General features: G+C 37.2%; 1 protein-coding gene across 1 annotated transcript; it reads left to right on the forward strand.

The window, feature by feature from the left end:
• Positions 1–424: 424 nt before the first annotated feature.
• On the forward strand, positions 425–5,117 carry LOC132176996 (alpha,alpha-trehalose-phosphate synthase [UDP-forming] 6-like). Its single transcript, XM_059589170.1, has 4 exons — positions 425–801; positions 1,273–3,286; positions 3,362–3,635; positions 4,597–5,117. Exons 2-4 carry the CDS (start codon positions 1,284–1,286, stop codon positions 4,888–4,890), a joined length of 2,571 nt encoding a protein of 856 aa, XP_059445153.1. The 5' UTR covers positions 425–801; positions 1,273–1,283; the 3' UTR covers positions 4,891–5,117.
• The last annotated feature ends 8,005 nt before the right edge of the window (positions 5,118–13,122 follow it).

A 13,122-nucleotide genomic window follows, 5' to 3' on the forward strand; every position in this document is an offset into this window, starting at 1 on the left:
AACGACAGTTTTGTGACGTGGATAAGATTTATTTGTTGGTATTCAACATGGTAAGTTGTGTAAAGCGGACCATAGAATCCCAAAGGTTAATCTACGGTTGTTGCAAATATCCGCAAATCGGTCAAACCGAGACACGTCACCCGAGGCCTGGTTTTGTTTTGTCAATGAAGCGTGGCCACTGCGCCACGTAGCCTATTCATACCTGCAAAAGCGAATATTTATAGGCCACGTGTCATTGGGGAGGAGTAGGACAGCTAATTTCAGAAAGGCCCGTTAGTGGGTCCCAAACAAAGCATGATGATCCGATGCGTTGTGGCGAACTCACCAAAGGACAAGGGATAAGAACGGAGGGATTTATTCTCTGCTCTTCGCGTGTAAATAATCCTTCACTCCTGGCTGTCCGATCAATCGCCATCCTCCTCTTAGAAACCAAGCGAACAGTCGAGGTTCCTTTTAGCATTTTTCATTCTTTTTCCACTTTTGAGTTTGTTTCAGACTCGTAGGACCTGTTTGGTCTTGTTTAAAAAGAATAAAAGGAAAAAGGAAACAGCTCTTGAAAATCTGTTTTCTTGTCATAAATGTCTTTGGAAGGCTGGGACTGAAAGAGCGTTAACGCGGAAGATTGTGAATTGTGATCGCTGAGCGAAGCTTCATAAATAAAGCTACCAGATTTGTGGTTTCCTTTGCCCCCCGCCAACTGGGATGAGATTTTTTGGCTCTTTTCTAACTATCTAGATCCAAGGAGTACAGAATTTTCCAACCCACCCCCACAAAAAAATGGATTTGCATTTTCAGCAGCTGGTAATTTTCTTGAACTGTTTTTGAATTATTTGTTTACTTTCTTTTTTCAATTTTGCTATTTTCTGAGCAGTGCAAGTGTGACAATCTGTAGTGGAAAGTTTGGTAGAAAAAAAAAAAAAAATCAGTATTTCTTAGGTGTATATGATCTGAATCTATTCCATTCCTTTTTATCTGGATGGCAAGAAACTTGGAGGTTTATCTTTTTCTTTGTTTTGATTCACTTCTCCAAGCTTATCTTGGAAGAAATCTTGTTGCCCTTTTCTTGTCGCCAATTGGTTTCTGTGGAATCTCTCTTACACGTTATCTGAAAGTGGTACTCGACCCAAAACTCAAACCTTTGTTTTGTAGCCTTCTTTCTGAGTAAATTTTGTTGGGTTGCTTTATCAAAGAGGGGATTTCACTTTAATGGGTTTTTCTTTTATGTGGGCATAGTGAAAGATATAGAGCTTTGATTAGCGACGATTGTTGCAGGACTAGAAAACATGGTGTCCAGATCGTATTCAAATCTTTTGGAGCTTGCCTCCGGCGAGTCTCCATCATTTGGCCGCATGAGTCGGCGAATTCCGCGTATTATGACGGTCGCCGGCTTGATATCCGATATAGATGATGACCCGGCGGAGAGTGTTTGCTCCGATCCTTCTTCGTCTTCGGCCCAGCGAGACCGTATCATAATAGTGGCTAATCAGCTCCCTCTAAGAGCTCAGAGGAAAACAGATGGCAGTAAGGGTTGGATTTTCAGTTGGGATGAGAATTCCCTTCTTCTTCAATTGAAAGATGGTATAGGAGATGATGATATTGAGGTTATTTATGTGGGCTGTCTGAAGGAAGATATTCACCCAAACGAACAAGACGAGGTTTCCCAAATACTCCTTGAGACCTTTAAATGTGTCCCAACCTTTCTCCCACCGGATCTTTTTAGCCGGTACTATCATGGGTTTTGCAAGCAGCAATTGTGGCCATTGTTTCATTACATGTTGCCCCTATCGCCCGACCTTGGTGGTAGGTTTAACCGGTCGTTATGGCAAGCATATGTGTCGGTTAATAAGATTTTCGCAGATAGGATTATGGAAGTGATCAATCCCGAAGATGATTATGTGTGGGTACACGATTATCACCTGATGGTGTTACCGACTTTCTTGAGGAAAAGGTTCAATAGGGTAAAACTTGGGTTTTTCCTCCATAGTCCATTCCCTTCATCAGAGATTTATAAGACACTGCCTATTAGGGAAGAGCTTCTTCGGGCCCTTCTGAATTCAGATTTGATTGGGTTCCATACTTTTGATTATGCCCGGCATTTCCTATCCTGTTGTAGTCGGATGCTTGGTCTTACATATGAGTCCAAGCGCGGATATATAGGCCTCGAGTATTATGGTCGGACGGTTAGCATTAAAATTCTTCCAGTTGGTATACATATGGGCCAGCTGCAGTCTGTTTTGAGTCACACAGAGACTGAAGTGAAGGTTGCTGAGCTTCTCAAGCAGTATTGTGATCAGGGTAGGATAATGTTACTTGGGGTGGATGACATGGATATATTTAAAGGTATAAGTTTGAAGCTTTTGGCCATGGAGCAGCTTCTTAGGCAGCACCCAGAGTGGCAGGGGAAAGTAGTGCTTGTACAGATAGCCCTTCCAGCTAGGGGTAGAGGAAAAGATGTGAAAGAAGTTCAGGCTGAGACTTCATCAACTGTGAAGCGGATTAATGAAACCTTTGGAAGACCTGGATATGACCCTGTTGTCTTGATCGATGAGCCACTTACGTTTTATGAGAGAATTGCATATTATGTGGTTGCTGAGTGTTGTTTGGTCACAGCAGTGAGGGATGGGATGAATCTCATACCATACGAATACATAATCAGTCGCCAAGGGAATGCGAAATTAGACAAGTTACTGGGTTTGGAGCCAACCACCCCCAAGAAGAGTATGTTAGTTGTCTCTGAGTTCATTGGGTGCTCGCCATCTTTGAGTGGAGCAATTCGAGTGAACCCCTGGAATATTGATGCTGTTGCAGATGCAATGGACTCTGCCATTGAGTTGGCTGAGCCAGAAAAACAGCTCCGGCATGAGAAACATTATAGATATGTCAGTACCCATGATGTTGGGTATTGGGCTCGTAGTTTCCTTCAAGATTTGGAGAGGACATGTCGGGAGCACGTGAGGCGGAGGTGCTGGGGTATAGGATTTGGATTGAGTTTTAGAGTTGTGGCACTTGATCCAAACTTCAGGAAGCTCTCGATGGAACACATAGTTTCTGCTTACAAAAGGACTACAACAAGGGCAATTCTTTTAGACTATGATGGTACACTAATGCCTCAGGCTTCCATAGATAAGAGCCCAACCTTGAAGTCAATTGATATTCTAAATAGTCTGTGTAGAGATACAAACAACATGGTTTTCATTGTTAGTGCTAGAAGCCGAAAGACTCTTTCTGAATGGTTTTCTCCCTGTGAAAAGCTGGGAATTGCAGCTGAGCATGGCTACTTCCTAAGGTAAACTATTTAAATTTTAAACTTGATTCATGTTTTTTAGTTCATTGAAATAGCATGTAATTAATCTGTTTTCAGGCTGAAGAGAGATGCAGAATGGGAAACATGCGTACCTGTTGCAGACTGTAGTTGGAAGCAGATTGCAGAGCCAGTGATGAAACTGTACACTGAAACAACTGATGGGTCCACCATTGAAGACAAGGAAACTTCTCTTGTTTGGTCTTATGAGGATGCAGATCCAGATTTTGGGTCGTGCCAAGCTAAGGAACTTCTTGATCATCTTGAAAGTGTGCTTGCCAATGAACCAGTTACAGTCAAGAGTGGGCAAAATACTGTGGAGGTTAAGCCACAGGTCTGAATCATATTTACCTAATCAAGTTTTAGTTTTATATCATTCTTCAATCCAAGGTGCAATATGAGAGCTGTCTTTGAAATTTACATTTTGTGTCAGCCAAATCTAAATTTAGATGTCATTCATGGAGTGCCGCTTGTGCAAGTTGAGTCTGACTAAAACTTGGCCCGAGCCCAAATCCCAATGGTTAAACAAATCCTTTTGTCTTTTTATCATTGCCTAGTCAAATGTGGTATAAGCTGGGGCTGGTTTGCATTAGTTTGGTATTGATTTTGAGGAGTGAGGGGGAAGGCTTCTTTTTTTGTTGTACGTTGTGAACATTGGAATAAGATCCTCTCAATTTCAAATGAAAGTGGTAGTATCTATTTCATGTCTAGAATTTAAAGTTAGTGTATCTAACAATGTAGATGATTCCACATTATTTAAAATTTTTTAAAGATGTGTCAACATTGATTTTGTATAGACCGTTAGATGCATCAACCTTGTCCGTGAACTTTTTCCTTTGCCAATATATTTGTCGCAATATCATCTATTAAAGAATGATATTTTTAACGGATGTAATCTTGTAACAATTTTGTGTGAGTGGAGGATTAATTTTCAAAATACATAATTTACATAAAGCATGATAAATTGAAATCAAGAAATGTTGGGGCCTTTCTGCTATGCATGCAGTGTATAGATCAGCCATGCAGTGGTAATTATTCACAGTATCACGACTTTCTTTAGTCGTCTTACTCATCATAATTTGTCTGTGTATAAGCATGCAGTATATAGATCAGCCAGATCAGCCATGCCGTTTTTTATGTTGAGAATTGTAAACATCTTTCTTGTGAATCAATCCCTATGTTTTGCCTTAAATTTTTTGTGTTTGTTTTTGGAGATGAGTTTTGTTTAGAATTTCAAAACTTGACTTGTTCAAATTAAATATCACTGACATTCCCTTATATGCATGCATATGCAGGGTGTAAGCAAGGGACTTGTGGCCAAGCGTCTACTTTCCATCATGCAAGAGAAGGGAAAGTCTCCAGATTTTGTTGTGTGCATAGGAGATGACCGATCTGATGAAGACATGTTTGAGGTAATCACTAGTTCCATGGCAGGCCCATCCATTGCTCCCAGGGCTGAAGTTTTTGCATGCACGGTTGGTAAAAAACCCAGTAAGGCCAAGTATTATCTTGATGACACGGGGGAAATTGTTAGGTTGATGCAGGGTTTGGCTTCTGTTTCTGCACAAACAGTTTCCGGCCACGTTTAAGCAAAGATAATGGGAAAGATCTGCGTTTTTGTTTGTAATTGTGACAATGTGGGCTGAGTGGCGTACTTCCACATCATCTTCTTTTGTTGTGTTGCTTTTCTTTCATTTTGTATATTATTATCTAAGCGTTACAAAGAGCAGCTGTGCCACCAGATGCTCTGTTTGTTCTCCACGTAGTGAAGCTGTAAATATGTTTCTGCCATGAAATATGAGCACTCTTTTTAGCATGCAGTTGGTAATATGCTCTGTACACTAGGAAGCATTATGTAGGACATGGTGATTTGGCATGATTATTGGCATTTCTTGATTCTCTTAAGAAATGATTGATGTTAATAATTTGTTCATATTTTTTTAATATTTTTTTACAAATTTAATAAATCAACTATTAGATTTATGGGGTTTATCATCGCTTACTTACGTAAATTTATAAATTTAATAATTAATTTTAAAGATAAGATGAAAAAAATATGGATAAAATATTTAAATTTTTCTTTATTTTTTGACATTTTATGACACAGCTAGCAAGCCTAATGTCAGCAAAAGTGGCTACTGTTCTGCAAAATGGCCAGGCTGCCAGGTATGATGGCTTGGTGGGGATACTCAGCAAGCTGTTTGAAGTTGAGTTGATTGTGAAGTTTTTGTCTCTTGGCTATTGTTTAGAGATAAGAGTTTTACAGCTAAAATCGAGCACATGATAAATAGAAACAATAAATTAAATCATGAGAAAATATGTTTGTGTGATTTCTAATTTTTCGTTTTGTTTACGTGAGAAATATGTCATTTTTGTGTAGATTTTCTTCCTCTTTATGAGAGCTGTGATGAATTTTATACGTCATACCCAATAATGGGCTTTCATGTCTGCCAACTGCCAAGTCATAGTTGATAAGCCGTGTCCACCAATGCTAGCCATCCACATCCCATAATGACGTTTCATAGGAACAACGAACAACATGCATGCATGTCCATGATGTATGTCTAGGTAGATTTAAGAGAGAGACAAGTCAGTCAAAGTGAGAGAACAAATCTCTGACCCCAAATTTGAGAATCCTTCCAAACCCTAAAATTATAAATTCTTAAGTAACTGGATTTTGTTAGGATTTCAAAAAAAGGGTATTTAAGTTGCTGCTCAAAACTTGGAATTACTGCTGAATTGCATTTTTGTGAATTTTGGTATTAGGGTTAAATACTCTTTTGGTACATATAGTTTGTAGGTTTATCAAATAGTTATCATAGTTTTCAAGTGTCAATTATACTATTTGGTTTTTCAGACTTATTTTTTACTACCTCGGTTAATGTTTCATAAAAAATATTAACGACTATTTTGCCACATGTACATATGATCATATCATTGACTATAAAATCGCACCATGTGTACACCACACCATCCAATACTTGATATGTTAGGATTACTTGTCAAATTAGTATTTGACATATTAATTAAATATAATATGTTAAAATTATACCCTTATGTTAAAAAGAATCTAAAAAACAAAAAAACTAGCCAGCTCTCCTCCCACGGCTGGTCAAGGGGTCCCATGGTTAGCATGTAGATTCACCCCTCATGTTGTGGAGGCTCCGCAACCTCTCTGAGGGTTGGGTTGCAGGGCCTCTACAACCCCCTTGTAGAGGTCATGGAGCTCCAATGAACCCATATGGGAGTGGTTAGTCATGGAGCCTTTGTGACCCCTTAGAAAGTTACAAATTTTGCACAAGTTTGTAGAGTTCTACGTCTCTTTTGTGAGGGCCTGCAAAGGCACAACTTTTGCAACCACTCGCAGAGGCTCTACGACCCACCCCACATAAAGCAGATCATGGAGTTACCCCACATAAAGCAGATCATGGAACTCCATGACCCCTCGCAAAGGTTGCGCCTCCATGAAGGGTCGCGGTGGCATGACCTACATGAGGGAATGATCCCTCACAACAGTCATGCCTATGTGACGGTTCATGGAGACTTAATGTGTAACATCCTGTGAAAATCAATTAACTGGTAATTAACTTCATAATTTGCCTCCCAGCCTTATCCCTTGCAGAATAAGACTCAGAGATCATAACATCTTCGAAGAGAAACTACAACGGAAGGCTTTTAACCACATGACAGATATAACAATAATTAAAAATCTCAACCACAATAACCCAAGTAAATATAAAGCATTATAAAATAACTTCATCTCCAAATGTATTGATCAAAGACCGGCCATCAAAATAATAGTACAACCCAGGATAATTGTTCTGAATACTAAAACCTACATTTAACTAACTAGAGCGTGAAAACTATTTTCAGTATCTCCCCACGCACGGACTCATCTGCATCCCACATGTTCTTGAGCTACATCGGGTCCAAGTCCTAAAAAATGATCTAAATGAGGTCCTTCATAACTACCAAATGTTTCCCCGGATCCATCTTCTGCTATACTAGCTAAAGTGCGCAATTATACATAATGGAGTGGAAATGAATAAAATGGTAAGCTTAACGATTTAGTGAGTATAAATGTACATGTTACTTATGCCATTTTAATAATGAACTCAGTTGTTAATAAATTATGTAGCATTGTGACATGACAGTTATTCATGGATACAACATAGATATAATACATGTTATAATTTATGGGAATCAATGATAGTTCAACTGTATGGTCTTCCTAAGATATTACCCATTCTCAGCAGGGTTGGCATTGTCCCAAGGGACATGTAATATAAATGCCGATGCCCTGGCCATTGTACATTACCGTCTATAACACTAGCAGCCCATCCGAGTTCGACCTCGGGTGGTGGTACGTCCTGTAGTGATCTGCCAATTAAGGCTGCGTCGATCACGAAACAATCATTGGATCCAAGGCCATATATCATATCCACATACACATTTAACTATAGAGTTAACATGTATAGTAAGGCCATGGCCGTTATCCCGCACGTACTAGTGTACCATATCATACGATGCAATTAATCTTGTCAATCTTTTACATGCATGCTCTAAAAATCTCATCATATTCATTATCTTGTTTAAACAACACATTTTCACAAAATGTAGAGTTCCAAAAATGTGTTTTATGACAGTTGTAAAAATGCATGTTTGGTGTACAAAGTAATTGTGTAATGCGGAAAAAATAATGGCAGGTATCATGTGAGTTTGCATTCACCTGAGTCGTAAAGCCCTTCCAAAGGACCTTCCGGTAGTTTCAAACTCTCCAAATCTGTGAAAAGCCTAGTACCAATCCTATGTCCGAGCTAAAACGAGCTCTAATCCTAAAACTTTGAAAATAGGGGTTGCTGTCTGAACGTTTGGCTAAACTGGGCGAACGTTCAGGAAAACATGTTATGGGCGAACGTTCAGGCTCGAGGCCTAACGTTCGGCTTGAACGTTTTAAGTAGAAATCCCATTTTGGTCCAACAGGCTTCTAAGCAGTTCTAAACTGGTTCTAATGTTACAAAAATTATCTCTAACATATCATAGCCCAAAACAACATCACCATGCAACAAGAAATACGCAAAACAATAATGAAACACTAAATCATGCTAAAATCAAGATTAAAACCTAGAAGGACATTATAACCTAAAAAACTTTAACCAAACAATGAAATAAAATCTAAGTAGAGTAACAACTAAATAAAACATGAAGTTGGTCAAGAAGATTACCTCTATTTGAGCTAAACCTCTAAGAAAAGTTCTCATCCTCTCTCTAACATCACCAAACATTTAAGTAGGGTTTCTTTAGGGCTTAGAAGGCATAATGGGGTTATGAAGGGCGTGTGAGGGGGTTTAAATAGGTTGAAAAAAGCTAGGCTTCCTGTTGTGACAGTCTGCAGTGCAGCGAACGTTCGGTGGTCTATGACCAAACATTTGGTGTACTGTGTGTATAGTGGTTTAGAGTTGTAGGCATACATTCTGTCATTACCCACTAGGTCAAAATTGAGTTAGCGAACGTTCGATGTACTGTTTACCCAACGGTTTCTTGGTTTGGGTCTCGAACGTTCAACGGTCCTTCTGGCGAACGTTCGGCTAGTGAAGAAAAACCCTCAAAACTGTCTTAAACAAGTTCTAATGACCCAAGAACCCTTGCTAGTCCCTTGATTAAGCTAATCACATCCTAGTAATTACCCGAGGCACTACACTACGACCCAGCCCTCACCGAGGGAATTGTGGACCTTTGCGATCCCTCGTGAAGGTATCATCATTGTGAGAGGTGGTAGAGGGAATTAGGATTCTCTCCAATTCATTTGAACTGAAGAATATCCAGTTAGTACTATTGAAGGGGTATTTTTGTCTCATCAAAAAGTGAAAAGACAAAAATACCGCCTCGAATATAACTAACTAGATACTCTCCAGAGGATCCTATTCCTGGTAGAGGTTCCATGACCTAGGATTGTGAGGCTCCATGACCCACTCCTCATTGCTTTCGTAGATGCAACCTTTGTGAAACGCCCAGGTAAATTAAAGGCTACAAGTAAAATATTAAGGATTATAAAATGTGAGTAAAAGATATGTTCCAGTCATGTTGGAATTTGGCATGTTAGACCCTAAAGGTATCAAATCAATTACGGTTGGATTTTGGGTTGGAAAACTTAGAAAAATTTAGGAGAAATGAAATGGCCTGTTCGAACGGAACACCATGCCATATGTCAGATAGTGGCAAGCTAGTAGGGGTTATGCCTTAAAGTCCGATTACTTTGTATGATAGCTTAGTTTTAGTTCAATAAAGTTGTTTATTTATTGATTTATTTCAAGAACATTGGGCATATAAACTGTTTAGATGTATGCTTTTAATTATTACTATTTATCATATACATGTAAGGTGCATATGTTGCATTGAATATGTTTTAAGGTATGTTATTAAGATTATCACACAGAATATTTTAAACCATAAATCTTATAAATTATAAAATATTGTTAGTAGACAGTAATGGAATTGGACATTCCATTTCGCTCCAAAGTGAGAGCTACAACAATTTGAAATCTACTAACTTCTTTATGAGGAATGGCCAGCCGCTCAATCAGGTTGATGATAGCAAGAACCCAATCTGAAATGGGTTTGGCCGCAAAACCTGACGGTATGAGTGGTCAAGAAGAAGATCTCCAAAGAATTCTTGTCAAATCCAAAAGATGCGACACAAAATCTCTTAGGGCCTTCGCAAAAAGGACAAACCCAAGACCTACATCAACCATAGTCACAAAATGACCAATGTTACCCTGAAAAGGAAGAATATCCCAAGCAATCTTCTAAAGAAGATGCTTGAGCCTAGCTTGAAGTTTCAAGCTCCAAAGTTTATACCAAGCTTCCAAATGGAGAAGGAGAGGAAGGGCTCTGCCTCATGAGCCTATTTCACTTAGAATAGGCCAAAAGAGTTTGTATGTTATTTGATGAATTATATGTTTCACTTCATAATCGTGGCTATTTAACACCTTAACACCTAAAACTAAAACATTCGACGGTGTGGCCAAAAGATTCTGTTTTTTGATGCATGAATTAAATGTTTCTCATTCTCTTAATAAATCTCGGTAATTAGTTAGCAAACAAAGAGTAGGTGAAAGGGATTAGCTAATCCGGATCTCATGTGTACTTGTCAGATTTTTCTTTGGATGTTTGGTTAATTTGAATAAAAATGGGTTGACCAAATTATAATTGGTTTGAAAGTCAAATATACATATTCAGTACCTTGGTTTCAGTAAAGAAAAAAAAATGAAGGGAAATGAGAGAAGTAGGGACAAAAATGAGAATTATGATTGGCACACGTAAGGAACGGACTCCAGTGTAGAAGAAATTATAATTGTTTTGAAAGTCGAGCATAGATACGACCCTTATATTATAATATGGTCTAAATTTTGGTCACAACAAATCTTCTTTTTTTTTTTTCTATCACAACAAATCTTCTATGTACACACAAACAAGTGTGAAAGAAGAAGTTGACGTGGAAGATATGTGCAATTGGTTTGATTTGAAACACCTTTTTCTGCGTCTTCTACTTTTTGATCACCTTTCAAGCCTTTACCTATTGAGTGCTGCAATCCTTTGAGTACAATTCAAAGAATTCGGATTCATAACAATTATTTGTTCAAATATTTAGCATTTTAGAGAAATAATATGAGAGAAATCATATAAAACTTATCTGTCTATAAAATTTTTGGGTTGTTCGGCTATCTATTCAGACATGTGAGTTTCATATGAGCTCTTATATATTGTCTGTCTAAATTATTAGCAATTTAGAGAAATAGGTGTTGTCGATATTAATTATGAATCGAAAACTTATATATATAAAGGCAAGAGTAGGCGACCAGAGTGCCTACGCTACTTGGACGTGACCATGACGGCACATGCTCGTTGGAAACCGCATAAAAAGAGGCTTAATTAGGCGGTGAGAACTGTAAGCGTTTTCTCAAGTCAGCCTAACTCAGCCCGATTAGGACATTAATAGAAACAAAATGACTAATTATAATCAGATTTAAATGATAGATATATACAAAGAATAATGATAATTAATGTAACTTTATTCTCGAAGAGTCTTTCTTTGCGGTCAAGGATATGACTTGACGATGAACGTGAGGGAGCTGATATGAACGCCAGGGCTTTCCAAACACAAAACGACGACATATCGTACGTCGTTGTCGTAAATAAAAAACAGACCAGACAAGAAACTCGGAATTTAAAGGTCAACATGACGAAGACGTGTGATCTCTTCGCCTCTCGTCTTTTTGCACAATAAGACTTAATCATCTTCCCGGTTACACAAGTTATAGGAGTGACCCACCAATTAATGAATTAGAAAAAATAACTTTAAAATAAAATTATGCCATTACTATTAAAAAATTAATTTTTGCTTAAAAAAAAAAAAAAAAAAAAAAACGGGTGGCCGGAGCGACCCCAACACCTTTGTTTTTTTCTTTAAATTTTGGTGTAATAGTATTTTCATATATCATTTCTATTATTTATTTGAGAAAAAAAATAGCTAAAAGGGTTACATTTAAAATCTTTATAAAAAGTAGATGCTGAAATGGTTAAATTGAAAATTGAGGTCCTAAACACAAAATCCAAAGATGCATATGATTTTTTTTTTTTTCTGAAATATTTCTTAAGAGAGCTAGGAAATATTTTGTGAATTTTTTACTTTTCTCCCTTGGGGTCTAAGACAATTAGAAGGGAATTGATGTTTGAATGCATAAAATAGGTAAATCAACCCACCCACACAATATAGGTGACATGCATCGAATCCTTTCTTCTTAATTGTCAGAAAAAAAAATAATAATAATGTAAAACTAGTTTATGCATTTACATTGAGCTCTTTGAGGGTTTAAAAGTGACTTAAAAACTCTCCACATCAAGCATAAACCACAAACAACTCTCCACCCTATAATAAGCTTTCGGACCACCTCCATAGATTTTCTTGTTTTTCTTTTTTCTTTTTATTTTCATAAGTAATTTTTATTTTTATTCTTTTTGAAAAATATAAAAAGACTCCAAATAACACCTAGAAGGAGGTTGAATACGTGTATGCAAATAAAACGCATAATTCAAAAATTAACAAACATGCAAACATTCACCAAATATAATTGAAAGCAATTAATCAATCAGACACATATATTTGGTGATGAAGTAAAAACCTTTTGAAAAACCTTTCAAAAATAAAACTAATTCGGTATAGCCAAACTTAAGAAATCACTATAAGAAGATCCAGATTACAGACACAAGAAACTTATAACCATTTGCAAATCCTAAACTCTGTAAGATGAACAAGCTTCTTGCTTGTCTCCTATCTCGACAATCTTCTTATAGTACACCTTGTTGTGCAAATTTATTTAACTCGAAAGTGCACGAATCGATTGTAGTTTAATGGATTGCAAATGCGAGGTTGAATCCACAGAAAATTGTATTTTTGAAAGAGCAATTTAAATCTAAACTAATTAAATCATAACCTATTTCAAAAAGGGTTTTGAGTTTTGGTTTTAAAAATTAGAAGACAAACATAAACTAATTAAAATAAAGGGAAAATTATAGTTTACCCTCTCAAAGTTGACAGTGTTTTTTAATTCGAACATCAAAGTTTCAATTTTTGCAATCCACCCCCACAAAGTTCCAATTTTTTTCAATTCAACCTATATCATCCCAAAATTCCTATATTGCCCATGATTTTTATTTTTATTTTTTATGAAAACAAAAACAAATTTGGGGGTGCAAAAATAACTATAATTTTCCCAGTATTTTTTCTTTTAGTTTATTTTAGGGAAAATTACAGTTTACCC

This window comes from Corylus avellana, chromosome ca4 (assembly GCF_901000735.1).
Source record: "Corylus avellana chromosome ca4, CavTom2PMs-1.0".
Lineage (NCBI taxonomy): Eukaryota > Viridiplantae > Streptophyta > Magnoliopsida > Fagales > Betulaceae > Corylus > Corylus avellana.

Bases quoted from the DNA above. Each gene is read 5' to 3' on its own strand.
- LOC132176996 (XM_059589170.1), top strand. From the start codon at position 1,284: ATGGTGTCCAGATCGTATTCAAATCTTTTGGAGCTTGCCTCCGGCGAG. The intron at 3,287-3,361 runs GTAAACTATTTA...ATCTGTTTTCAG, and splicing joins GAGCATGGCTACTTCCTAAG to GCTGAAGAGAGATGCAGAAT. The intron at 3,636-4,596 runs GTCTGAATCATA...ATGCATATGCAG, and splicing joins CTGTGGAGGTTAAGCCACAG to GGTGTAAGCAAGGGACTTGT.